Raw genomic sequence first — 22,821 nt, forward strand, 5'->3', positions numbered from 1 at the left:
CTTAGCAGCATCTGCCTCCTGGACTTTGGGGGGCACCTTAGCAGCGTAGCCTGGGCTGTCCATGCGCTCCCGTAACCGAAGAATTTGCTTCTGCAACTCGTCTTTCTTGCCTGCCAGTTTGGAGACTTCCTTCTCAGCATCAATCAAGCCCTAATGAGGGAGGGTGTGTGGAAAGATCACAGCACATTAATGGATCTACGCTTTTTTCATGGATCTATTTTTTTACACAAAATTCCAGTCCCAAAGGCTCTTAGCATTCACATCCCTCTCTCATGTTTAAATACCTGCATTAAGATATTTAAACATGAGAGAGGGATGTGAATGCTAAGAGCCTTTGGGACTGGAATTTTGTGTAAAATTAAGTGTAGATCCATATAAAATTATTCTTGCGGGTATGATTTTTATGTACATTCTGAAGAGTTTAGATTATTTTGCAGCACGTTTATACTTTCTCGTTTCATACCAGCTGCAAATAAAATTTTTGCAATAAGCAAAACGTTGAGGATCGAAACCGCTTGTCTACAACCAGGAGGCATGTCCATCTGCTTGACTGAAGTATACTGCTGTTTTCATTTGTACTTGTGAAATGACTAACCTGTTAATGAATGTTATCGGTACCTATAGGACTGTCTAGTGCTTAAGGACCTTTAAACCGTGGAAACAACAGAAGCGTTCCAGCAGTTTAGTTTCAACACGGTGAAGTCAATGGGGTTTGTCATTCAGTTTCAGTATCTCCACGAGGAGGAAGAAGATATGTACAGTATATGGGACTGCTCTTATAATTTCATACTGATGTTATAATAAATAATCATACTTAAGAAGTGAATAAGGTTTGCCTTATATGAATAGGGTAGTTCAGTGGTTTTCCTTTGTAGTTTCAGTTACAAGACCAGCTTGAGGAAGACAATGTGGTGACAGAGAAAGGAAAACAGCATGGCTGTGCTACAACCCCAGCTTGGAAGGAAAGCCAGTCTCCTCCCATGATTAGTAGATCTTACTGGTTCCTAACTACTGGCATGTCACTGAATATGTGCTTTTAGTCACCTTGAGCAGAAGGTGGACTGTGCATTTGTCTGATGCGATGGCTACTGCACAGCCAGGAGGAGGTGCATGCCCAGGGTCAAGAACCAGCACTTGATTGGAAGAGGAGAGGATGCGGATGTAATCAGAGCAGCAAGCGACAGTCTCAGCAGTGTCCGAGTCCAGGCACTGCAAGTAACCTACAGAGTGGAAGAAAAGAGGAACTTTAATCCTGTGAATTTAGGGGGAGGTATTTGTGAGTTTCCTGCATTGTGCAGGGGGTTGGACTAGATGACCCTGGAGGTCCCAACCCTATGATTCTATGAATTTACTTCGGGTGGGCTGAGTTCAGGACCATTCAGGCCTATCAAAATACCATCTTGAATCATTCGATTTCGGTGTCACTTTGAGATGGCAAAGCTAAAATAATCCTCAGTGACCAGTCAGCTGCTACAGACTTCCCTGCCTCTGAAGACCTGCCAAAGCTGGAGACAAACTGTTTCAAGGTATCCTGCGGTGGAAAGTGCCATCTAGTCACAGCTGATCATGGGGTTTCAAGGAAAAAGACGTTCAGAGGTGGTTTGCCATTGCCTGCCTCCACGTCATGATCCTAGTATTCCTTGGAGGTCTCCCATCTAAATATTAGCCAAGACTGACTCTGCTTAGCTTCCAAGAGATGACAAGATCAAGCTAGCCTAGTTTACCAGAACAATGTATTTCTCCCCATTGCCCCCGTGACAACAAAATTCTACTTGGTTGCCCGCTTCTTGGTTTCTCTCTCAAGTTTAAGTTTCTTGTTTTAGCACACAAAATGTGTAAACTGGAATTGGGGACATAATTTAGAAAGCAAGCTTCTAGACATGGAGATTATGCAGATGGCCCCAAAAGTATGCAGGACTGAATGGGATTTCAAGTGTTTGAAGGTCAAAAATTACCTCTGTTCTATTACTTAATAGTTCAGTATATTTTATCACCACCACCCCACACACACACAAAGAAGCCAAAAAGGTATATTTGATCCTCCCCATTTATCAGGAGCTGGTATAACAAAAAGAATGAGGAATTCTAAAAAAACCTTACTAGGTGACTGTAGGCAAGTCTCAGGCTCCATCTGGGATAGGGGGATAATAATACTGGCCTACTGTACAGGGTTGTTTTAAGGGCTAAGCACCACATCAGTTCCCTTTAGAATCCTACATAGTTCTTTGTCCATTCCCCAAACTAGCTGCAGCGAAATTAAGTCTTGCACAAACAATACACCCTCTAAGCTCCAGAGTCTTGTGAGCAAAAATTCTACTTCGTGAGCTACTTCCATTAAAGTTGTGAGCTACTCTGGGGCCATCCTTCCTGAGCTAAGACAAAACTGTGTGAGCTGGAGGCTAAAAAACTGAGCTAGCTCACACACTGCACAACAACACCTGCACATATATTACGGAGTTCACCAAATTCAGTTTATCACAGCTTACTCAGTTCCACATTTGTGTTTCTATTTTGCTATGTGTAGATGTTCAGACTAAGTTTTACTGACGGGTTGTAACTTTATTATGCTGTTCAATGTTCCAGTTCTGTATACTTAGACAAATGTATTTGTTTCTATTGAAAAACTGTAATACTATTTAATTAAATAATTAGCACGAAATACCAGGTATCTAGAGAGTCAAGCAAAAAGACTAACTTAAACAAATAAACATATGTGTGTGTGGCAGGGAAGACTATTACGGAGTTAACTTTGCATGTTTAAAAAAATCACATTTTTGCCCCAAATGAATCTTTATAGCACAAGATTGGCAATGCAGTCTGATTTGGCATCTCTGGGGGGGAAACAGACGTTTTATATTGCATATTGCACGTACAATTTTTTAAAAATTTAAAAAATGATTGACAGCGCATTCAAAATCAGATTCTGAAATAAAAAATGTTAATTTGTTGTTTTAAAGCAGCTCCCTTCCCCCTAATTTCATCATTTCTGCTCTACCCATTAAGGAAAAAAAATACCTGTTCCTGGAGGGCCAGCTGCAATAGTCTGCTGCAGCAAAATAAAACAGGTTATCTTGCAAACTACAAAATGCTTATGTTAAAATAAAAACCCATTAGTCTTTAAGGCGCCCCAGGGATGCAGTTTAAGAAAAATCACAGAGCAGCACGGGTGAGAGAAGAGTGACTCTTGAATCAAGGAAGTTCACTCCACATCCCACCCTCCACCATGAAGCTCAACAGAGTGAGACCTTGAGCAAGGCATTCTCTACCAAGATATTTTCAAAAAAAGGTTTTCTCAAGATTTGGGTGCTGAACAGCAGCAGTTTCTCTGTTTCCCATTTGTCATCTTTCCGTGACTACTTCATCATTCGGCCACACTTGCTCAATTTGTATCAAATGCGGTGTGAGAAAGCACACAAACGAGGAGGAAAACACAGGAAAGCAACAAATAGAGAACAAGGATGTGAGGAAGTTCAGCAGCCAAACCATGAGAAAACCTCCCACAACATAAAAATTAACTGAAAAAAATTCAGCTGACACCAACAAATTACTTTGTTCAAGGGCTGACCAGTGTTTCAGATTGAGATGGTTAGATAGCTACATTTCTATTATCTACAAAGATCAGTGTTCTCTCTCTCCCATTCTTCTCACACTTTGTACTCACAGTCTGCTTTGGTCTTGGTGAGGTTATAATCTGCTCTGAGGGAACGCACAGCCCTCACAATGCTCAGCATAAAGTCAACGATGCGCTCCAAGCCCTCGTTCCTCCAGCGATACTAAGAAAGGACAGGAAAAGGATTTGTGATGGCTTGGTTTAACGATATTCTGGGTACAACAATTCACAGATGAAGTCAACACATTGTATGAGTACCCTGAACAGTGATATTCTTCCCCTGACAATAAATCTGTGGACATGTTCTCCAAATATCAGGTGGGCACGTAATTTAAATTGAGTCATCAATGTTAGTAACATAAACTGTAATGAATGTTAGTAAAATGCACTAATAAACTTCTAGAACTTAAAAAATTGCTGTTTGTTTCACATTGACTTAAAACAGACCTCCCAGAGTCTGCCTTCATAGGTCTCCCCCCACCCCTGCCTCACCATGACATTTCTGTCTACAAGCCTGGGAGTTTCTTTGCTGATACCTGCTTTGTGGTAGGGTAAGGGGTGACACAGAGACTGGGGGGGTCGGAGGCAGGACACCGTCGAGGCAACCGCTGGAACAGCTCCTCCGTGACAAAAGGCATGAAGGGGCTGAGGAGACGTAGACCAGCATCCAAGCAGGTGTAAAGAACATTCCGGGCTGTCTTGATTTCAGCTTCATCCTGACCAGCGAAGACAGGCTTCAGGCACTCCTAGGTGAGAAATTAAACATGGTATAAGGAAATCAAGTGCCTTCTTTTGAACGCCTTAATGCAGGGTTTCGCACTCATTTGTTATGAGGGCTGGATCTGACATGAGACCATGTGTGTCATAAATGCCAGGTAGCAGAGATATAAACTTTATAAAGGACACAGACAAACACAATTAAGGATTTAAAAAAAGACTTTTAAAAAACATGTTTAAAGTATTAGCACTCTTGCAATATTGTGGTCAGCATCAAAGCAAGCTCTCCCTCTCCTCCCCCACCATCCTCCCCAATAGAGGAGCCTCAGGCAATAGGGAAAATAGAGGCTTTGCTCTGTAGCTTCTGTGCAATTGAGAAATCCTGGCAAAGCAAGCTGTGATACAGGGAAGAAGAAGGAAGCAGACTTGCTCGCGGGCCTGATAGGACCCCTCTGGGGGCCTGACCCAGCCCACAGGCTGCATGTTTGATACCTCTGCCTTAAACGAATGCCTAGGTCCACTTAAAAGGCCTCTTACATGTTATCTTCTTATATTTGCAGCTCTGTTTTTCTCCAGGAAGGGTTTTAACCATAAAATTCCACATGACTTATGTCAAGGTGTGAGAACACAACCTGTCAATGGCTACCTAGAGAGCTCCATAACTGAACAGGAACCCTGAGTGTAGGTTGCTGCATCAAAAACAAAACACCAGCCAGCTTTACTTAACCAGCATTGTGTAGTGGTTAAGAATCTCTGGCTTGCTTCTGGAAGATTTGATGCTCTAACCTTTAATAGGAAGTTGCTGGGTTGCGTTGGGCCAGTCACACCCTCTCAGCAAAATCTATCCCACAGGGTCATTGTGAAAATAAAAAGGAGAACAATGTAAGCTGCTTTGGATCCCCATTGGGGAAAAAAGTTGTATATATGTATCGCAGGGGTGGAATTCTAGCAGGAGCTCCTTTGCCTATTACACACCCCTGTTGTAGCCAATCCTTCAAGAGCTAACAAAAATGAGTCTTGTAAGCTCTTGGAGGATTGGCTACATCAGGGGTGTGTGGCCTAATATACAAAGGAGCTTCTGCTAGAATTCCAACCGTTATGTATGTGAATAAAAGTGCATCACTGTGATCAGGGAGGGGGCCGTGGTTCATTGGAGAAAGCATCGGCTTGGCATGCAGAGGATCCCAAGTTCAACCCCTGGCATCTCCAATTGAAAGGGGGAGGTATCAGATGACATGAATGACCTTGGCCTGAGACCCTGCTGCAAGTCTGAGTAGACAGTACTGACCTTGATGGGTGATTGGTCTGATTGAGCATAATCTGCTCTTTTTAATGAATAAAATGTGGGATGGGATGCACCCCACCCCCCAAGATTCCACTCACCAGGTAGACGTCACAAAGCTCATAGAGCCAGAAGTTATAGATCGCTGTAGTGATGCCCGGGAAGTCGTAGGCTTGGAATCCAGTGTTGCACAGCTCCACGGCGTGGCACAGCCGACTCAAGATCCACAGGTCAATGAGGCCTTCCTTCAATTCAAACTGCAGGAAGCCAAGGGGGAGGGGATGGAAATGCAACTGTGAACCCACCTACCTTTGCACCCCTGCTTAAAGAAACAGAAATCTAATTGAGAGAGATCTTGGAAAGGCTCTGACTAGTGCAATTTAGACTGTGATTTTTGTTCTGCAATTAATAAAATTATTTTAAAACAACAACAACAATGCTTTCAGCACCACTGGGCTGCAATAACACATTTCCTGAGAATGAGGAAGTATTTCTGGTGGTGCTGATGGGTTCAACAGGCCTGTGGCCAACAGGGAGGCCAGGGAGAAAGAAGAGTCCATATTCCACGGCTTGTCCACATTACACCATTTGGTGTAATGGTTAAGTGCACGTACTCTTATCTAGGAGAACCAGGTTTGATTCCCCACTCTTCCAAATGCAGCTGCTAGAATGGCCTTGGGTCAGCCATAGCTCTCATAGGTGTCCTCATATCAGTATGTCAAAATGCCATTTCTAAGACACAAGCTAGATTTTTGGTTCATGCAACTACGGCAGCAAGAATTATATATGCTAGGTACTGGAAGACAACACAAATACCTAAGAAAGAAGAATTTGTGCAAAAAGTGTTGGAAATAGCTGAAATGGACTTTCTCTCAATCAAATTGTTTGCAACAAAGTTAAATCAATGTAAAGAGGTTTGGCAGCCCATATATGATTGGCTGAACATGCAGAAATAGTAGTAATAAAGGAGAGGGGTGATGGAAGAGAAGTTTTAATAGAACTTAGAAGAAGAACCAGAGCAAAGTTCTCTTCCCCCAAAATGTTCGTTTATTTGTATTTTTCATTTATTGTTTTTGTTTTTGCATTGTTATAACATTTGTGTTATTGTGTTGTTGTTTTTATGTTGTTTATTATGTAAAAATAAAAATATTATGTATAAAAAAAGGGCAGCTGCTATAAGAGCTCTCAGGCCCACCCACCTTACAGGGTGTCTGTTGTGGGGCAGGAAGATAAAGGAGATTGTGAGTCACTCTGAGACTCTGAGATTCGGAGTGGAGGGTCGGCTATAAATCCAATAGCATCATCATCTTATCTTGTGCAAAACTTATCAGAATACAAAGGAGCTGTGGAGGGGGAAAGTAAAATGAAGTCAAGAACTGGTAGGAAATGTTCTCACCTGCGGGATGGGCTGTGGCTGGAATCCATCCCCAAGGCCACGGATGGCAAATTTGGTGGCGTTCCACAGCTTGTTGCAGAAATGGCGGTAACCCAAGATCCGGTTCACATCCAGGTTTATATCCCGGCCTGAGGACAGGTCAGAAGGAAGAGGAATGTCAAACACAAGCAATAGAAGAAAGAAGATCAGGGAATGTGGGCCTACCTCTCACAGGGAAAGTTACCTTGAGATGTGTATGCGCAGAGAGCAAACCGAAGTGCATCTGTGCCACATTCTGGGATCCCACTGGGGTAGTCAGATTTCTGTAGAGCAACCAGAGATACGATCAACCCCACCTTTCTCTCCTAGCTACTTGGGTGCTAAAACCTAACTGTGCCTCCCCCCCCCCTTGAAAACATGCAAAAACTCTTCAAACAGTTATGAGAAACCAGAAGAGGTTATGTGGCTTGCCTCAAGCCATCTGGTAAGTGAATGGCTGATTAAAACTGCATTCTGTTTCTCCTCTCAACCCGGGAAACGGTCTGAGGGTGCACCATGAAGTTCTAGACCAAAGCAAAGCAACTGTGGCTCTGTGCGCTGCTTGGATAGGAGGCCAGGTGGGAGTGATATGTAAGCCACCAGTGAGCTCTTCAGAGGTGGTGAGGTGTAGCTGTCTAAACAAAGTAACTGGGAGGAAAGGCCTGTGATGGGGTACACTCATGTAGCAGCAGAGAAGACTGCAGATTTATACGCCCTTCTCTCAGAGTGGTTTACAATCTCTTATATCTTCTCCCCCCACAACAGACACTCTGTGAGGTGGGTAGGGCTGAGAGGGCTCTCACAGCAGCTGCCCTTTCAAGGACAACGCCTGCGATAGCTATGGCTAACCCAGGGCCATTCCAGCAGGTGCAAGTGGAGGAGTGGGGAATCAAACCCGGTTCTCCCAGATAAGAGTCCGCCCACTTAACCACTACACCAAACTAGCTCTTAGAATTAGGAGTGTGCTGGGAAGCTAAAAGTGTCTAGCCAGAAAGGATGCTGCCCATTTTATCTCTGTGTGATTCCCTTTTATAGAGTTCCCAGGGTGTTTTTTTCAGCAGGAATGCAGTTCTGGCTGGTTTGGCATCAGGGGTGTGGCCTAATAATGCAAATGAGCTCCTGATGGGCTTTTTTTGGTAGAAACAATGGTGACATTGGGGGTGTGGCCTAGTATGAAAATGAGTTCCTGCTCGGCTTTTTCTACAAAAAAAAGCCCTGGTTGCCAACTCCAGGTTGGGAAATTCCTGAGGATATGGGAGTACAGGCTGGAGGGGAGGGACCTCACCAGAGTATAGTACATAGAGTTCACCTTCTAAAAGTTACATTTTCTCCAGAGGAACTCATCTCTGTATTATGGAGATCAGTTGTAATTCTGGGAGATCTCCAGGTGAATCACTACTGTGATGGCTTGTTCTGCTGTTTATCTACAGCAGGTATCAAAGTCTTCTAAAACATTTCCCAGCCTCAGAAGAGTGTACCTCTTACGTCTCAAAATATATCCAAAACATGAGGCATGCTCAAAGCAGAGATTTATGCATATGTAGGATGAGGCCCTCTGAGGCCCAATAATTTTCGCTCTTATACACCTAAGCGTTTTGTGGTTTTTTTGTGAGACAAAGGAAAGAAAAAGAATATATGGGCTATCCCTCATAAATTAGCTAAAATCAATCAAAGGGTTACAGGTGACTGTTGGATTTGTGGATTTGCTGAAGCAAGCTTTATACATATGAGAGATGCAGTAGAGCTCTTATACACTTTGGAAAATGATTTCTGGAGCTATCTCTTGAGGAAAAAGGCAGAGTTCTCTTTTTCCCCTAAATGCTTCTTGATGAATCATGTAGATTTACTTCCCAGAGATACTGAAGAATTCATTTTAAATGCCATAACCTTGGCAAGATTAGTTTTTACTGGGAAAGGAACGTAACTCCAAATAAAAAGGAGTGGTTGGAGAAGCTGAAGGAATGTGTATAGTCAAGTAAACTAACCTGTATGTTATATGATAAAACGTTACATGAGTTTACTAAATGGAATGTTATTCTGACTAGGATGGTGAACTGAAATTAATAATGTCTACATGATTTGTTTATCGAATTGAAAATTAATTTGTAAAGTTGCATATCCAATTTTCATTTTTCTGAAGATATACTGTGTGTGTATGTGGATGGAGAGAGAGAGACAAACAGACAGAATACCTGAGCTATTAGAACTGTGGCACAACAACCCAATTAAGTGGGCACCCACACACACACACCAGGGTGTCGTCAGGCCTATACTAAAGTCTTCAGAGCCTTGAACTAAAATCAGATACAGAGTCGGCTGTAGGGAGGGGCTATAACTCAGTGGAAGAGCTTCTGCTTGGCATACAGAAGGCACAAAATCACAGAATTGGAAAGAGCCATATGGGCCATCTAGTCCAGCCCCCTGCTCAGTGCAGGATCAGCCTAGAGCATCCCTGACAAGAGTTTCTCCAGCTGCTGCTTAAATACTGCCAATGAGAGGGAGCTCACCACCTCCCTAGGGAGCTGATTCCACTGTTGATCAACTCTCACCATTAAAAAAAGTTTCCCCTAACATCCAGCCAGGACCTTCCCACCCTTAATTTAAACCCATTATTGCAAGTCCACTCCTCCGCTGCCAACAGGAAAAGCAGGTTCCCAAGGTCTGATCCCCAGCATCTCCAATTAAAAGGATCAACTGGTAGTTGGCATTGAAAACTTCTCAGAGACCATGGAGAGCCCCTGAACTCAGAGTTGACAATACAGACCCTGATGGAGTAATGGTCTGATTCTGTATAAGGCAGCTCTGTATGGTCATGTGACAGTACAGCAACTACAGTGCTGGACTAGAGTTGGGGAGACCTAGGTTCAAATCCCTACGTTTGCCACGTGACCTTGTGCTAGTCAAAGTTTCTCTGTCCCACCTTCCCTCACAGGATTACTGGGAGGATAAAATGGTGAAGAGAGAACCATGTACCCCGAGCTACTTGGAGGAATAACAGGATTAAAAAAAATCCACTGATCAGACAAACAGATATCAACATTTTAAAAAGATACTAACAGTCCCAGATTATCCAGTCCACCAGTTAAGATCCTCTTCCTGAGCCCTGCGTTTGTAACATGAGGACCTCTGAATTTAGGGAACTTTCGCATTTAGGTTGAAGAGTTTTCACAACATAAGTTAGCTAGAGCTTAGCTCACTAATTTAAAAATTTAGTCGCTGCTCAAGATCCTCTGATTAGAGGAGCTCTAAAGGAAAATAAGTAGAAAAGCTCTCAGGCTAAAGCTAAGAAGAAGGAAGACTTATATTTGTAAAAAGGAGATGAACATGTGAAGCTGCCTTATACTGAATCAGACCCTCGGTCCATCAAAGTCAGTATTGTCTACTCAGACTGGCAGCGGCTGTCCAGGGTCTCAAGTTGAGGTTTTTCACGCTTATTTGCCTGGACCCTTTTTAGTTGGAGATGCCAGGGATTGAACCTGGGACCGTCTGCTTACCAAGCAGATGCTCTACCACTGAGCCAATGTCCCTCTCCTAAATCCACATCTACATGCTGAGATCTACAAGCTGAGATGATTTGCTAAGCTGAGGCTGAACTGGACACTGACTCTCCTGCGTAAGCTTGGGGAAGGAAGAGACAGGTTAAGCAATTTGTGGCTACTGTGGCCAGAGTTCAGAAGTTCAGTCTTGGGAGCCTGTCTGTTTAAGTGTCTGGATAATTAGGGAACAGCATACACAAAGCGATAGTTAGGACAGAAACTGCGGTATGAAGAAACAAGTGAAGATAGTCTGGAGGAAGATGGGAGGAGTTAGGTAGTTCTAGACAGAGGTTGTTTTGTAGAAAAATAGGTGGTGGAGCTCATTAGCATAACATTAGCATATGCCACCCCTCTCCCAGCCAAAAGCAACCCCACGCGAGAAAGGAGAGCCCTGGGCGAGCGAGGCCTGCTTGGGCTGGCTAGAGATCCAAGCAGCCTAAGCAGGCCTCGCTCACCTGGGACTCTTCTGGGCCACCACCCGCATTCAAAAGGCCAGCTAGCCACCTGCCACCCAAATTCACATAAGAAGTGGAGAAAGGGTGGCGAGGGCTTCTCCAGGGGTTAATGAGGGCTGCTGGGGGTGTAGCAGAGCTCCTGGTGGCTGGCTGGCTGCCCACTCTCCTAATCCAGGGATTGTTATGCAGCTGCACCTACTATTCAATGGACAAGGTAGGTGGAAAGGAAGAGGGGGAACTCTCAGAAAGGTTCAGGAGCTGTGCTCCTGTGAGCTCCTGCTGAATCTGAGGCCTGGCTCTAGATCTTGCTTAAGCTTTATGTGTGGACGTGAACATGAGATGGTCTTTGTAACACACACAGAGAAGATAGTTCCAGGAGGATGGTGTAATGGAACTTTCTATCTGTGAACCAAAAAGCAATAGAAATGGTTGTTGTTCTGTTTTTTACAATATGGACCATCAGACTAAGGGAAGCTCAAAACAATCCAGATAGCAAAAAGCTCAAAGAGCAAGACACCAACCCAAGAAACCTTGCTAGTTTCTATGCTCTCAGATTCCAATGCTAGAGCAAATGTGGGCACGATGGACAGAGGGTGTTTACTTTCTTCCTGCCATCCTGAGGAAGACTGCCTGGCAGACTTAATTCCCATGGGTGAGGTGATGTGACACCTTTAATATGCTTGTAACTATTTAGCATTGTTACAGTAGTGTGGCTGCTTAATAAGCCATAGTGATTTGTAAATCTAACCAGATCTGTGCATGGCTGGTCTTGCTCTTGCTAGAAACCAAAAAGAGGCTGTGCCACTGTAACCTGCATAGCAGAGGTAAGCACTGTGTAATGTGGGCCTTTCTGTGCAAAAGGTGACATGGGTGGTGACCAGAGGAATGTCTTTTTCAGTGGCGGCCCCTCACCTTTGGAATGCTAGTCAACTGGTTTTATGAAAGTCATCTCAAGGCTGCTGGATACTGTTTTATGGCTTGCTTTTACAAATGATAATTCTTACATTGTTTTTAGAACTTTGTTGTGTGGTTTTTATTTCAAGCAGGTCTCTGGAGAGGCAGCCTAGAAAAGTTTGAAACAAATAAAGCGACTAACCTGTCCTTGTTTCGCTCGCTCTATTTCTGAAGCATCCAAATTGCTGTCTAGCAGCTGAGCGTGCAAACCCTGTGGAGGCAGAGAAAAAGGGGGTCTTTCATGGAACAGAGCCAGGATCTGCTACATAAGGAAATCCTGAAGAAAGTGGTCTCTCCCTTCTTCTTCCGTAAGGCCAAATAAAACCATGAGAAGTCCAGAGAAGCTTCTGCTTAAGCAAAAAATTCTTCCCAAATAACTGTGGGAATACAGTGATTTGAGCCTTTTGCAGTCCAACCCAGCAAACTTTCCTGACAGGATCAAACTAAAAAGTTTCAACCCCTACAGCATTTGGTCATCAAGGACAGTATTTACCCAGTTTAGAGGATGAATCCTCCCCAGAAAAACTTTGGGCCTGACATTACTCACTCACTCACTCACTCACTCACACTCTCTCTCTCCCTCCTTCCCCTCTCTTCCCCCAAGAGCCCTCCCAGTACTAAATGAGATGGCTAGAAAACTCTGTGGTGTTCTCTTTTAGTGCTGAGGAGAATGTCAAAAAGTTGCGAGGGAAACCCCAAGAGCAGCAATGAATTTTGGCTGGGACAGCCTTTGGCACTGTCCAGGATGTCGTCACATCTGTCGTGGCACTGGTTACAGACCTCCTTGTCGGAACTTTCTGGAACCATGAAACAAGAAGTTACCTCCAGCGTAATGCCAGTGATCACATCCAATGGATCTATGACATTTCCCAGTGATTTACTCATCTTCCTGCCGTGGGCATCTCGGACAACAGCGTGAAGGTAAACCTGGAAGGAAGACCACAGAAAGAGGATAAATAAGGGAAGTGGTATGGAGAGGCCCATGAACTGTACCTACTTAGCTTAGGTACCATAACAGAGCCGCTCTCTCACCTCTCTGAATGGCAGCTTCCCAGTAAGCTTGAGGCCCAACATGACCATGCGGGCCACCCAGAAGAAGAGAATATCATGCCCAGTCTCCAGGAGAGTGCCGGGGTAAAAAACCTGAAGATCTTCACTCTAGAAGAGAAGGAAAAAAGGAACTATAGGAAAGCTGAAAGAGACCTGGGGTACAGCAAACACCAGCAACATGCCCCTCATTGCCCATCCCCTCCTCCTCGGCTTGACAGCCTGACTTACAGGGTTTGGCCATCCAAAGATGGAGAAAGGAAACAGACCAGAGGAGAACCAGGTGTCCAGGACATCTTCGTCTGAAAACAGGACACAGGAATCAGTGATTAAAAGGACAGAAAGGAAATGCTTCAATTCTCATGCAGTTTGTTCAGAGAAAGAACGGAATTCCTAAATGGCTATCACTGGCAACTAGCTATGAATGGCTATCTATTCTCTTTACTACCAGAGGTAATATGCCTCTTTTTACCAGTTGTTGGGGAGCACAGGTGGAAGGCTGCTGTTGCAGTCATCCTACACGTAGGCTACCTAGAGGCAGCTGGCTAGCCACTGTGCTGGACTTGAAGGGCCTTTCTGTCTGAGCCAGCATGGCTCTACTATATTCTTACCTAGAGGAGAGGATACACTACAGCATTTGAGGAGAGCAGGACATAGAGCCTGAGGAGGAGCTGCAGATCAGTGCCAGAGCATCTACTTCATTTGCAGGTCTCAGGTTCAATCCCTGGTATCTCCAGGCATAAGGATCAGGATTGAAAAAGCTCTCAACCTGGGACCCTAGAGATCTGCTGCCAGTCAATGCAGGCAATATTGACCTTGATGGACGAGTATTCTGATTCAGTACAGGGAAGCTTTGTGCGTTCAACAAGAGCTGTAACCTCCTTGTTAATTCCCTTCCTGCAGACGCCAGTCCTCTGTACCTTGCCGGAGTGAGATCTTATCCGGGGTCACCTTGAAGACTTTGGCAGCTTTCTCTTTTGCTTCTTGTTCACTTCGGCCGCTCACCCAGTACTTGCCATCAATATCCTGAGAAGACAAAAAGCTATTTGTGACATCTAACTGTGCGCTATCGTGGAGTTGGGTCAGAGTATCCCATTTGTCAACTAATGTTTTTGTGGATTAACTGACTGAAAGGCAGAAGACTGGCTTTGTTACATTTAAATAAATCTGCTGGCCAGGCCATCACAACTCCAACGATGGCGCTTTTCTGTGGATATTAAACACAAGGGTATCATTCTTCTGGCTAACCGAGAGCTAACTGAGGGGGGTTAGAGTCAGTGCAAAAAATGCCACTTGCACTAATGCTCTTGTGTGAACAGAAATGCAAGAAAATGTTTCTGGTAGCCACTTGAGCTAAGCATTTTTAGAAAATGGGGATGGCCTTGTGGGGCTTTTATCCAACATGGCTTCTGACTTCCCAATCAGCTTTAAAAAAAAACATTGCCTTGGCAGCATCTGCCAACCCAGCACACAGATCTTCCTTGTGACTGAAGGTAAACCATGGCAGCCACCTTCTGGCTGGCTCCACCTTCTGCAGCAGCTATTTTGTGACTGCACCCACCACGCTGCATCAGAATTCCAAAGGTCCCTGTGGACTCAAAAAAGTTGGAGACCCTTGGGATATTCCATTCACTTGCAGCTTTTATTGTGTGTCAACCCGAGCCTGTCATATTTAATTTAGAAATTTAAAAGCAGCAGCAGTTGCACACTTAATTCCATGTGCATCCTCTCCTCCTAACTATCCTGTCTTGAGCCAGAGGCCCTGGGAGCTCATGAAGGAAGCTGCATATCTGCTTGTATCTTCCAGATATTTCCTCCCACCATCACACAACACAATGGCTTGGTAGTTTATCTTACCTCCCCTGGCGGGACTGAGGGATCATCAATTGTCACGAAATATGCTGGGATACGATGGCCCCACCATAGCTGTCGAGAAATGCACCAATCCCTGTAGTTGAAGGATAAACAGACAAATTAAAGGGGAAAAATAGTACATTAACAACATTTATACCACACCTTTCTGCTCTCATTATGAAGTTTCTGGAGAGTTTGAAGGATTACATACATAAATATCCAGAATACACTACAAATCCCTCCTTCAAGGAAATAAAAATATATGGAGGGGAGGGAGGCAGAGGAAAGAATGAAAGAATTACTACGAGTAGGGATGGGCGTGAACTGGCTGATGAACTAAAGTTTGGCCACTTTGTAGTTGGCGAAGCAATGTTCATGAACTGAAGAACCATCATAAACATTCATGAATTTTGATGCAGTTTGTGATAGTTTCTTAAATTCTTGCTTTCTGCTCTTCATGAAAAACATTAATGGTGAGCAGAAATGGCTTGGGGCCATTTAAACCCCTGCTTTCTGCTCCCTGTAGCTTTTTGCAGGGAGCAGGAAGCAGTGGTTTAAATGCCCTCCCCCTGCTTTCTGATCTCCATGAAAAAGCCAAAGAGAGCCAAAAGCAGAGGTTTAAACTTTAAATAAGAACATAAGAGAAGCCATGTTGGATCAGGCCAATGGCTCATCCAGTCCAACACTCTGTGTCACACAGTGGCCAAAAAAATTTATATATATACACACACATATATATACACACACTGTGGCTAATAGCCACTGATGGACCTCTGCTGCATATTTTTATCTAACCCCCTCTTGAAGCTGGCTATGCTTGTAGCCGCCACCACCTCCTGTGGCAGTGAATTCCACATGTTAATCACCCTTTGGGTGAAGAAGTACTTCCTTTTATCTGTTTTAACCTGACTGCTCAGCAATTTCATCAAATGCCCACGAGTTCTTGTATTGTGAGAAAGGGAGAAAAGTACTACTTTCTCTACTTTCTCCATCCCATGCATTATCTTGTAAACCTTTATCATGTCACCCCCGCAGTCGACGTTTCTCCAAGCTAAAGAGCCCCAAGCGTTTTAACCTTTCTTCATAGAGAAAGTGTTCCAACCCTTTAATCATTCTAGTTGCCCTGTTCTGCACTTTTTCCAATGCTATAATATCCTTTTTGAGGTGCGGTGACCAGAACTGTACACAGTATTCCAAATGAGACCGCACCATTGATTTATACAGGGGCATTATGATACTGGCTGATTTGTTTTTAATTCCCTTCCTAATAACTCCCAGCATGACGTTGGCCTTTTTTATTGCAATCGCACACTGTTTTGACATTTTCAGTGAGTTATCTACCACGACACCAAGATCTCTCTCTTGGTCAGTCTCTGACAGTTCACACCCCATCAACTTGTATTTGTAGCTGGGATTCTTGGCCCCAATGTGCATTACTTTGCACTTGGCCACATTAGTTTTTAATTCGTCTATCAGTTGTAGGACCTCCTCTCTTGTCACCTCAATCTGACTCAGGTCTTTCAACACCCCTTCCAAAATTAGTGGTTCTGGAGCAGGCAAACACTTTTGCGTGAAGACGGAGGCAAAAAATGCATTCAGCTTCTCAGCCATTTCCCTATCCTCCTTCAGTAATCCTTTTACCCCTTGGTCATCCAAGGGCCCCACTGCCTCCCTGGCTGGTTTCCTGCTTCTAATTATTTGAAGAAATTTTTATTGTTGGTCTTTATGTTTTTTGCAATATGCTCCTCATAGTCCCTTTTTGCCTGCCTGATCACAGTCTTGCATTTGATTTGCCATAGCCTGTGTTCCCTTTTATTAATCTCACTTGGACTAGCTTTCCACTGCTTAAAGGAGTCCTTCTTACTTTTTACAGTTTTCATTACTTTGTTTGTTAACCATGCAGGCCTTTTCTTTTACCTGTTTGTGCCTTTCTAACTTGTGGTATATATTTTATCTGAGCTTCTAGGATTGTAGTTTTAAATAGCCTCCAAGCTTCCCCAAGGGTTTTGACTGTATTTACCTTTCCTTTCAGTTTCCTCTTCACATGCCTCCTCATCTCAGAGAATTTACCCCTTTTAAAGTTAAATGTGGTTGTGGTGGTCTTTTGGGGCAACTCTCTATTTATACAAATGGTGAAATCAATAACGTTATGGTCACTGCTCCCAAGCAGTGCGATCACTTTTACATCTCTCACCAAGTCTTGGGCATTACTTAAGACCAAATCCAGGATCGCCCCACCCCTGGTAGGTTCTGAAACCATCTGCTCCATAGCACATTCTAGTTGCCCTTTTCTGGACTTTCTCCAAAGGATATTATAGCATTGGGGAAAGTCCAGAAAAGGGCAACTAGAATGATTAAAGGGCTGGAACACTTTCCCTATGAAGAAAGGCTGAAACGCTTGGGACTCTTTAGCTTGGAGAAACGTCGACTGTGGGGTGATATGATAGAGGTTTACAAGTTAATGCATGGGATGGAGAAAGTAGAGAAAGAAGTACTTTTCTCCCTTTCTCACAATACAAGAACTCATGGGCATTCGATGAAATTGCTGAGCAGACAGGTTAAAACGGATAAAAGGAAGTACTTCTTCACCCAAAGGGTGATTAACATGTGGAATTCACTGCCACAGGAGTGGCATATATATATAAAAAATTTTTGCCACTGTGTGACACAGAGTGTTGGACTGGATGGGCCATTGGCCTGATCTAACATGGCTTCTCTTATGTTCTTATGTTCACAGTCATTAAGAGCATCAAGAAACTCAATCTCTTTCTCTCGAATGGCTCATGAACCAATACAAGCTGGGTTGGCTTGTGAACCAACCTCCCAGTTCGAATGGGTTCAGCCATAAGCCACAAACTGAACCCAAAAAAATGCAGTTAGTGCCTTTCCCTAGCTATGAGTATTCCATTACCTAGACCAAAAATCAGGTTTCATCACTCTGATTCATTCAGGCTCAGAATTGCATAAAATATATTCATTGCAGCAATAGCTGGGAAGTTCCTGGCGGAAAAAGGGAGGGAAATTTTGCTCACTCATACCTTTAATGCCAGTAGCTCACAATGTAGAATTTTTGCTCACAAGACTCCACAGGTTAGAGGGATCTAATCTGTCTTCCATCTTTCAGTGATGGGGCAGACAAATGTATGGAGGCCCAAAGGGTCTGATTTTCTTGCCTCCGTCCACTCCACCCAGTTTCCAAAAGGATGCTTAGTATAGCCATCATTCTTAAAAATCGTGCAACAACTTCACCTGATATTATCCATCCAGTTGAACCAGGTTTTGAGGTGGAAATCCGGCACAATGTGGAGGTCACCTCGGCGAACTGCCTCAGCAGCCCCTCGGGCCATCGTGTCACAGCGCACATACCACTGGGGCTTCAGGAGTGGCTCCACCACATCTTTGGAGCGGCTATAGTGATTGGGGGAGGGGAGGAGAAAAAATGGAATTAGCCATAGGCTCATGAATATTCCTGATCCAGCAGCTCACATAATGACTTTCTATTAATCATTCATTTCACCAAACAAAGTGTCCTGGATATCTCCCACATACCAATATATTCTTCCACCTGTCCCCCCCCTTCCCTCAGATGGAACACTCTTTTTTCTTCAGGTTCTCTCTCAGGAAGCTAAACCCACTCTTTGATATCACCCCTCTTTAGCCTTGTATCCCACTATCATTCTTCAGATTCTCCATGTTTCGTGTTACAGACAACCTTGTCAACAATTAGTTATAGTTATAGTTTATTAGATTTATATCCCGCCCTCCTCACCAAAACAGGCTCATGGTGGCTCGCAATTCATAATAATAAAAACAACATCAATATAAAAACATTAACCTAAAAAGTAACAATCAGGTGCCAAGTACAATAAATAAATAGGTGCCATTCAGTCTTAATAGACATCATTCATATCTAGTGGCCTTGACGATGCTATAGCAAGTTTGATGGTACAATCACTTCATTCAATTCCAGTTAATAGTTAACAGTCAAACACAAGATGGTCTTGCAGGCTTTGTGGAACTAGGCCCCCAAACCTGTCACCCTGGTTCAGTCTTTTCCTGCCATATAAAAAAGCTGTTTTAATGGAGAATTAGCAGTTCTGCTTGTTTCATTCATTGTTTGCATCAAAAGCTCCCATTTTAAAAAAAACACCTTAAGATCAAAGAGAGAAACGCTACCCTTGGTCCTCTAAGGATCCTCAGCTGCCCGAGTTTCTCCTCACCCCACTCTGGCCCCCAAATCTGCATTCCAAAGTGACGCAAATCTTGGCAGCACCAGACTAAAAGCTTAGATTCCTGGATATTTTAATAAGCTTTGGTAAAGGAGCTTAAAGTGAGAAAGCAGCAGAGCTGTCTTCTCTCAACGCTGAGCAAATGTGAACAGAACTGGGAGAAAGGCCCAGCCTCCTGAATAACTACAGCAAGGACTTATTAATGCTTATTTCATATGAACTAAGAGTTCAGACAGTTTAAGACTAAGGATATGGGCTGTTTTTCTAACACAGGAATTACATAATCTCCTCACTCCACCCCAACCATGCCACAGAACATGTTATAAATCTAACAACTGACCTCTGAAGCAATTTAATATGCCCCCAGCATCCCTACTACATTTTAGCTAAGGTGCAGTTAATGAGGAAGGGGGAGTTTCAGAGGGCAGCCATTTTGGTCCGCAGTAGAAGAGCTAGATTCAAGTCCAGTAGCTCCTTAGAGATCATTGTGATTATCAGAGTACCAGCTTTTGAGGGTCAAAACTCCATTTGTTAAATATGGTTCCCTCGCCTTTTCCCTCAAAAGCTGAAAAACAAAATGCTTCACGGCACTTTTGTCTCTCTTTAGATTTTTTATGTAGTGACCTAGCTTTGTCCAATTACTCATAAGAACATAAGAGAAGCCATGTTGGATCAGATCAATGGTCCATCCAGTCCAACACGCAGCGTCACACAGTGGCCAAAACCCAGCTGCCATCAGGAGGTCCACCAGCAGGGTCAGAACTCCAGCAGCCTTTCCATTGTTGCCCCTCCAGCCACCAAGAATATGAAGTAGAACTGCTCCAGACATAGGATTACATCCATACCTTGTGGTTAACAGCCACTGATGGGCCTCTGCTCCATATGTTTACCCAGTTTCCTTGTGAAGCTATCTATGCTTGTAGCTACCACCTCCTATTGCACAATTCATCATCATAAAGCTATTACTGCTAGGCAGCAGCCAATTTATTTTATAATCATTCATTAAAAAGTTACTGGAGATGGCAAAAGCCACTTTCAGCCTCAGGTCTCTTATTCAAGAATGCAGAAATTGGCCATTCCAGACTACATTATTCCTGTACTGCACAATCTCTCCTCACCTGCATATTGGAACCACCATGGGGTTGTCTTTTACTTCCCTAAAATGTCTCTTTTCTTTCAGAGCTTCCAGCACGGCTCGACGGGCATCAAACCGCTTCATGCCCTGGTGGGAGGAGCAGGAGAGGAAGTGAGAATTAGATAACTGAATGGCTCAAATGCATAAATGGGTCACCTAAACCCAGCACCTCAGGTATAAGCCCCCAATGTCACACACTCCTATTCAATATTCCCTCTAAGCTGTGGAAACTTGTGAGCAAAAATTCTGCTTCATGAGCTACTGGCATTAAAGTTGTGAGCTACAGCATAAATTAGTTTGCTCTAGGGCCATTTCTCCTGAGCTAAGACAAAAATGTGTGAGCCAGAGACTAAAAAACTGTAAGACAGCTCACATTAACTCAGCTTAGAAGGAACACTGCTCCTAATTAGGTAAAGTCAAGCTAACGTCATCATTAGCAGGGCCTAGACCTAAAGGGATCCTCTGAGTTCTGCCCCTGTACCCTGCCCATCCTGATAGATACCAAGAAAGGAGGGGGCACGTTGACAAGATAGCCGTTCTCATCAATGATGGTGACGAATTCGAGTCCGTGACGCAGGCCGACCTCATAGTCGTTTGGATCGTGAGCTGGAGTGATCTTGACAGCACCTGAGAGGGAAAGCAGAGAACAAAGGTTTCCACAAGGGTGACGGCCCACATGGATCAGGAAGGATCTCCTCTGTTGCAACAGGGTCTTTGAGTTTATTCCCTAACTCCCCCTTTTGTAACTGAAGTGGTGATGCGAGGCTGGATTTATGCTCCTTCTACCCTTCCATCAGAAAACTCTGCTAGAATAGCAGACCTCTGACACAGTGGTGCTCAGGGGTGGAATTCTAGCAGGAGCTCCTTTGCATATTAGGCCCCACCCCTGATGTAGTCAGTCCTCCGAAAGCTTACAAGGCTCTTTTTTGTAAGCTCTTGGAGGATTGGCTACATTGGGGGGGTGGGGCCTAATATGCAAAGGAACTCCTGCTAGAATTCCACCCCTGGTGGTGCTTCTCCAAAAACAAGGGCAAGTGACATAGACCTCCCAAACCTATAATGAGAAGCAGGACTTTTTTTGAGCAGGAACACACAAGATCACAGTTCTGGCTGGCTTGGCTTGGCATTAGGGTGTGTGGCCTAATATGCAAATGAGTTCCTGCTGGTATTTTTCCACAAAAAAGCCCTGTGTGGAACAATGGTGATGTCAGTGGCAGCGTTCCCTCTAAACTGAGTTAGTGTGAGCTAGTAGCCTCTGGCTCACATATTTTTGTCTTGGCTCAGGAAAAATGGCCCCGGAGCAAACTAATTTATGCAGTAGCTCACAACTTTAATGCCAGTAGCTCACAAAGACTCCACAGCTTAGAGGGAGTATTGGTCAGGGGGTGCGGTCTCAGGGGGTTTTTTTATAGCAGGAACTCCTTTGCATATTAGACCACACACCCCTGATGTAGCCAATCCTCCTGGAGCTTACAGTAGGCCCTGTAATAAAAGGCCTGTAAGCTCTTGAACGATTGGCTACATCAGGAGTGTGTGGCCTAATATGCAAATGAGTTCCTGCTGGGCTTTTTTCTACAAAACATGAACCCATAAAGCTGCCTTATATGGAATCAGACCATTGGTCCACTGAGGTCAGAATTTTCTACTAAGACTGGCAGCAGCTCTGCAGGTACTCATACAGAGATCTTTGACATTACCAGCTGCCTGGTCCTTTTACCCAGAGCTGCCAGGGATTGAACCTTGGACCTTCTGGATGCCAAGAAGATGCTCTACCACTAAGCCACAGTGCCCCTCCCCTAACACACATGTACACAAACACAAGATTGCCCAGGAACATGTCTTCATGTTCAGTGACCTCAAGGCACCCTCCCTAGTAGGAGGTAAAAACAACTCATTCAGAGTTGTTGTTTAGCAATTAGGGATTAAAACATGTGTGCCCTACTCTCTCTCAGCCCCACACATACCAGTTCCGAATTCCATATCCACAAAGTCATCACAAACAATAGGCAAGAGCCGTCCGGTAAAGGGGTGAAGGACCCTCTGGCCATGCAGATGCTGTGAACAAAATCAGGAAGATGAGAAGTCTGAAGCATTCACAGTAGCTATTTTTCCAGACTCTTAATATGCTCTAGTTGACTGTGCTCCATGCTCCCCATCAGAAAATGCCTCCCATTTCTCCTCCCCGCCAATCGTAAAAAAGCACCCTATTCTGAGGGTCTTGAATCTCAATCATGCCTTTTTGTCACTATCAGTTCTGTCCCATATCTGAATTTCCCTTATGTCCTTCTGATGTTTTCCCACCTATCTTAAGTGGCCCATTAATTCCACTGGGTGAAACAAACTGGGGTTCATTCAACCATCCTCCAAGGAACTTCTGCCAATCTAAAGAACCTACAATGGAAGGAGCCTCTGAAGTTAAAGGAGGGCTCCTCTGGCTGGAGGAAGGCTTCAGACTTTGCTCAGTGGACTGGCAGGACCCACCCTGATATTAGTTCTCCCACACATGCCTTTCTATCAATGCCCATTTCCTAGGCAATTGTAAGAAGTTATCTCTAATCACTCTGAGCATGGTAACCCCCCCTCCAATC

General features: G+C 44.1%; 1 protein-coding gene across 1 annotated transcript in view; it reads right to left on the reverse strand.

Moving 5' to 3' along the window:
* VARS1 (valyl-tRNA synthetase 1) overlaps window positions 1–22,821 on the reverse strand; it is a 36,891-nt gene that overhangs the window by 235 nt on the left and 13,835 nt on the right. The window contains exons 14-30 of the mRNA XM_060239136.1: window positions 22,198–22,288; window positions 20,736–20,860; window positions 20,217–20,320; window positions 18,119–18,277; window positions 14,873–14,963; window positions 13,936–14,041; window positions 13,247–13,317; window positions 13,001–13,126; window positions 12,791–12,895; window positions 12,111–12,179; window positions 7,229–7,307; window positions 7,006–7,133; window positions 5,711–5,866; window positions 4,147–4,356; window positions 3,662–3,773; window positions 1,045–1,220; window positions 1–150 (exon numbers count right to left, since the gene is read on the reverse strand). Of these exons, the coding sequence (XP_060095119.1) occupies window positions 1–150; window positions 1,045–1,220; window positions 3,662–3,773; window positions 4,147–4,356; window positions 5,711–5,866; window positions 7,006–7,133; window positions 7,229–7,307; window positions 12,111–12,179; window positions 12,791–12,895; window positions 13,001–13,126; window positions 13,247–13,317; window positions 13,936–14,041; window positions 14,873–14,963; window positions 18,119–18,277; window positions 20,217–20,320; window positions 20,736–20,860; window positions 22,198–22,288 (2,058 nt within the window). The remainder of the gene's footprint in view (window positions 151–1,044; window positions 1,221–3,661; window positions 3,774–4,146; window positions 4,357–5,710; window positions 5,867–7,005; window positions 7,134–7,228; window positions 7,308–12,110; window positions 12,180–12,790; window positions 12,896–13,000; window positions 13,127–13,246; window positions 13,318–13,935; window positions 14,042–14,872; window positions 14,964–18,118; window positions 18,278–20,216; window positions 20,321–20,735; window positions 20,861–22,197; window positions 22,289–22,821) is intronic.

This window comes from Heteronotia binoei, chromosome 5 (genome assembly GCF_032191835.1).
Source record: "Heteronotia binoei isolate CCM8104 ecotype False Entrance Well chromosome 5, APGP_CSIRO_Hbin_v1, whole genome shotgun sequence".
Taxonomy (NCBI): Eukaryota; Metazoa; Chordata; class Lepidosauria; order Squamata; family Gekkonidae; genus Heteronotia; species Heteronotia binoei.